Source organism: Lindgomyces ingoldianus, assembly GCF_010093535.1.
Source record: "Lindgomyces ingoldianus strain ATCC 200398 unplaced genomic scaffold BDR25scaffold_22, whole genome shotgun sequence".
Lineage (NCBI taxonomy): Eukaryota > Fungi > Ascomycota > Dothideomycetes > Pleosporales > Lindgomycetaceae > Lindgomyces > Lindgomyces ingoldianus.
Genome location: NW_022985183.1, coordinates 1,129,769 through 1,135,159, shown reverse-complemented (window position 1 = coordinate 1,135,159; position 5,391 = coordinate 1,129,769). Strand labels below are relative to the sequence as shown.

Sequence of the window (5,391 nt, the reverse complement as noted above, 5' to 3'; positions counted from 1 at the left end):
AACCGAGCAATGTATATAAGTAACCTCGGGGTCCTCCTATCCGATCGATACCAAAGGAGGGGAAATGCAGACGACTTGGACGCGGCCATCTCGAAGGCCGACGAAGCGCTGGCGTCCACTCCTCTTAACCACTCCGATCGAGCGATGTATCTACATAACCTCGGGAAAGGGCTGGCTTTTAGATATGAGAGGACGGGAAATGCAGGCGACCTGGACACTGCCATCTCAAAGGCCGAAGAAGCGCTGGAGTCCACTCCTCTAACCCACTCCAACCGAGCGATGCATCTAAATAACCTCGGAAGCTGGCTAGCTGCTAGATACACGAGGACGGGAAATGCAGACGACCTGGACGCTGCCATCTCGAAGGCCGAAGAAGCCGTGGCCTCCATGCCCCTTAACTCCTCTAGGCGAGTGATGTATCTACATAACCTTGGGAACAGGCTATACAATAGATACACGAGTTCGGGAAATGCGGACGACTTGGACGCTGCCATCTCGAAGGCTGAAGAAGCCGTGGCATTCACTCCTCTTAACCACTTCGACCGAGGGATGCGTCTAAATAGCCTCGGAAACTCACTAGCTGCTAGATATCAGAGGACGGGAAATGCGGACGACCTGGACACTGCCATCTCGAAGGCCGAAGAAGCCGTGGCGTCCACTCCTCTTGGCCACTCTAACAGAGCAATGTATCTTAGTAACCTCGGGATAAAGGTATTTGATAGGTTCAAGAGGACGGGAAATGCAGATGACCTGGAAGCTGCCGTCTCGAAGACCGAAGAAGCGCTGACCTCCACCCCTCTTAGCTACCCCGGCCGGGCGATGTATCTAAGTAACCTAGCGGTCATCCTATCAGATCGATACCAGAGGAGGGGAAATGCAGACAACCTGGATGTGGCCATCTCAAAGGCCGAAGAAGCGCTGGCGTCCACTCCTCTTACCCACTCCAACCGAGCAGCACATCTAAATAACCTTGGGAATGGGCTAGCTGCAAGGTATGCGAGTACGGGAAACGGAGACGACCTGGACGCAGCCGTCTCGAAGGCCGAAGAAGCGCTGACGTCCACTCCTCTTACCCACTCCGACCGAGCAATGCGTCTACATAACGTCGGAAACTGGCTAGCTGCTAGATATTGGAGGACGGGACATGCGGACGACCTGGACGCAGCTATCTCGAGGGCCGAAGAAGCCGTAGCCTCCACCCCCTTTAACCATTCCAACCGAGCGATATGTCTACATAGCTTCGGGATCAAGCTGTCCGATAGATACCAGAGGACGGGAGATGCGGAGGATGAGTGCGCGGCACTGGACGCTTTCTTACAATCTAGTCAATGCTTGGCATCGGCCCCTTTGGAGCGCATTCGAGGTGCCCGGCAAGCTCTTCGAATCCTCACTAGGAATGGCCACTGGGATCAAGCCCACATTGTTTCAGAGACTGCTGTGAACCTTCTTCCTCGCGTGTGTAGTCGCTTCTTATCCCGTGACGACCAACTGCATGCTGTGCGACAGACCTCGGGCCTGGCTGCAGATGCATGTTCTCTATCCCTCCAGAAAGGGGATGTTGACGAAGCGCTTCGCAGGATCGAATTCGGACGCGGATTCATTCTCGGATACCTGATCGACGGTCAGAGCGATCTATCTGAGCTGAAAAAGACGCATCTGAACCTAGCCAAGGAATATGAGCGGCTTCGCTTAGAGGCATTTCGGCAGGTCGACAGCGACGAGCGAGCAATCCGAGAGCAGCTGTCTAGAGCGCGCCAAGAAGCCGAACGCCAGTTAGGAGACTGCGAACGCCGGATCCGCAAGGAACCGGGATTTGAGCATTTTCTCCAGCCACCATCCACAGAAGAGCTCACAGCGTGCGCCAGTGAGGGCCCGATCGTCATTGTTAACGCCACGGATATTGGCTCTGACGCGATTCTTGTCCTGCCATCCGGCCCCAAAGCTATAGCCCTAACTGAGATTACTTCCGAGGCTCCCGAGGCTTTCCAGAAGGCTCTCGGAAGGAATAGAGCGATCAATGATAGAGGTTTCCAGCGGGACATCGAGAGCGACGTTCAGCCGGAGCACAGCGCCGAGTTTCTATCATGGCTCTGGTTAACCTGCGTTAAGCCGGTGCTCCAGGAGCTGGCATGCTACAGTCCATCGCCCGCATCGGATAAAATCCAACGAGTCTGGTGGATTGGGACAGGTGCTGCCAGCTCTCTTCCATTTCACGCTGCTTGTCAGTATCACAACGGTCACATAAATGAAGCCGAGAGCTGCTTGGGCCAGATAATCCCGTCATACACTCCGACAATTAAAGCTCTTAGAAATGCTAGGAAACGTTCGCTAGCAGTGGGGAAGTTCAACAGCAAAGACACTTCTGTCCTGATTGTTACAATGCCGACTACACCGGGCCAGAGCGCGCTGAGCGGAGTGGTTCGCGAGCAAGAGGCCATTGCGGAGACGATCAAGCAGGCCTATACCATCAGACCTCCTCTGCAGCACCCAACTGCCGATGAGGCGTTAAGAGGTATTCACGAATCCGAAATTGCGCACTTTGCGTGTCACGGATGTGCAGATCTCATGGACCCTTCCAACAGTCACCTACTCCTCCAGAAGAACAGTGATTCGGGCCCAGTCGTGGACCGACTTACTGTGTCAGCTCTGATGGGCGCGAATCCGCAAGGCCGAGCGTGGTTAGCCTATCTATCGGCTTGCTCAACGGCGGAGATCAGAGTGAAGTCTCTCGCGGACGAAAGCATCCACATGGCGAGTGCCTTCCAGGTTGCCGGCTTTGCTCATGTCATTGGTTCTCTGTGGCCGGCCGGCGACGAAGTCTGCGTCCGGGTGGCCAAGCTTTTCTATAAATCTCTTTTAAGACGTAACAGCACTACAGATCCGAATCGGGCCGTCGCAGCAGCACTGCGGGACGCTGTGCTACAGGTCCGCAAGGAGCACGGCAGTGGGCCCAGCGTTTGGGCGCTCTACATTCATTTAGGAGCTTGATTTTTTGATTTCCTAACGATACTTGTAGAAGGCTAGTACGTAGTTCTTTCCGGACATCTAATCGGCTTACAGGCTGCAGGGGCTGGGAAGGTCGAAGGGCGCTTACGTTTGACGGTGAAGCTAGGGCGTATCGGAGATGTAATGTTAGTCAGTAGACTATGTTTAAAGCAGCAGGCCAGGCGTAGTACAAAAACCGCATTTATCTCTAACGTAATTCATGGGCGAGTTGCTCACACACCTAAGTTGCTTACTTTTGCTAAGACCCTACCACACTACCCTTTCTACACTAATGCATTCCTAACAACACTACTTAGATGTGTTAAAGGAACATTAAATGCAGCTTACGCTCTAGGCTCTTAAATAAAACGCAACACTTTTTAAGCAACGCGCTGCAACTATCTATAAGGTCTTTTAAAAGACAATAAGCAACTAACGCGCTAGACAACCTTTTTAAGCTAATTATACAGCTAACTTATAGAAGCTAGATAATAATAAAGAGCAGGTAATTATTTAGCACATACTTAAGCTAGATGCGCAAGGATTTCCCCCCTAGCTAGCAGCTGTAGCTAATATAGCTAATTCTTTGCGCACTAAGCATAATATAGGCTATATTAGCATAAACTAGCCTAATATGTTTATTAAGTGTTACTTAGAGCTTAAAGTAAAGTTTAAGCATAAGTATAACTATAAAAGAGCTTTTTATAAGGATCCTACAGTAATTTAAGGCTAGTTTAACCTTATAAAGAATATTAAAGCTAAGTATAGCATCTAGAATAACAACACATACAACTTTAATAAAATAGAGTTTATAATAGGCTAGATATTTACTAGAGTAGTTGTTACAGGTTTAGAGAGACAAGGACAGCTAAAAGCAGTCTAGCTAGGTAACTAGAAGTAGACAACAGCTATTTAGAGCATTAATGCTAAAAGGTAAGCTATTTTGCCTTTTATTATTTTCTAGAGTAGCAACTACTTTTTAAACTAGTATAAAAAGAAAAATCTACTTTAGAATTAAGTTATTGCAATTTCTAAGCGCAGCTAGATGTTAGATATGCGCACCTACTGTCAAGACAGGAGGAACGCTTGACGAAAGCTGCTACCTAGTACAAGCAATAAGCTTGAACAGTATGTTGCAGCAAATTGCAGCATTTTGCAAGCTAGTCGCGCATAGGGCTAGTGCGCAAGGGACTTAGATTAGCAAAACAAAAAGCTAAGCAACACAAGTAGAGCAGAAAAAGAATTAATAAATTAACATAATTAATATAATTAATTAATAATCCTATACATTATATCTAAACCTATTATTTATCTTAGGAAGCCTAGAAACAGTGCTTTAATCTAACAATTAAAAGTCTTAGTGCCTCTATTAATACAAAATGGCTACCTAGCCTCCTTAAGACGCGACAGTTGTCCTTCGAGACCACACCGACTACAGAGCCTGGATGATGCAGCTGCAATTAAGATGTGTAGCGCACAGCATCTGGCCGCAAGTGGATCCTAAGTTAACTATCTAAATAATCTCTAAACTAAGAGCTTTAAAGATGCTGCTAATAGCTAAGTTTTTACTAGCCTTTAATGTTAAAACGCCTACGCACATAAATAAGCTATTAATAAGCAGTGTTAGAGCCTTTAAAGAAGCTATTAAATACTATAAGATTAAAGCTAACAAGTATAAAAGTAACAGACATAATTATAAAAGAGAGTAATTAAGCCTTTAACAGATTATTATCTTTATTTAGTTAATAGTTAGCCCGCATTTATAGTGTACATGCTATTCCCTAGATTAACTACTTAGACAGTAGATTATAAACTTTAAAGCTACAGTAGGTGTTAACAACTAATTTAAATAAGAACATGTGCACAACTAATATAATGCATCTTTAAAGCTGCTAAGAAACGCAAGCATATAAAACTTATAGCTAGCAGAGTATAATAACGCTGCTATAAAAGCAGAGACATAAAATGTTCTAGAAACAACGTAGTTTAATGCTGTTACAAAGGACTTTCTAACTACTATAAATAAAGTTGCCCCTTATTAGTCTATAACTTTTTAGAAAAGTAGACAGTTTACACTAAACATAAATTAAAAAATAATAATAAAGCACTTTTAAAAACACATAATGTTAAATTATCTAATATATATAAAAAAGCATAAAGCTACCTTTATAACAGATAACTTGTTATACTTTACTAAAAGTAAGAAAACTACTTAGGGCATAAATAAAAACACTTATAGTGCAAAAGTTATAATATTAAGAAAATAAAGTAGACCTTAACATTAACATTATTAAAAAAATAACAGGAAGTTATTTTTAAGCTAGAAACTTACTAAAACAAGAGGCACTAAATATCCTACATGCAGACACATCTATGCACTAAAGGACTGCTTTTATGTCTATCTAG

At 45.1% G+C, this 5,391-nt stretch overlaps 1 protein-coding gene across 1 annotated transcript in view; it reads left to right on the top strand.

Annotated features, from left to right (window-relative positions):
• Nucleotides 1-3,020, top strand: part of BDR25DRAFT_264442 (uncharacterized protein) — a 5,147-nt gene extending 2,127 nt beyond the window's left edge. Inside the window, exon 2 of the mRNA XM_033686868.1 lies at nucleotides 8-3,020. Within this exon, the coding sequence (XP_033546057.1) occupies nucleotides 8-2,988 (2,981 nt within the window). The 3' untranslated portion in view covers nucleotides 2,989-3,020. The remainder of the gene's footprint in view (nucleotides 1-7) is intronic.
• The last annotated feature ends 2,371 nt before the right edge of the window (nucleotides 3,021-5,391 follow it).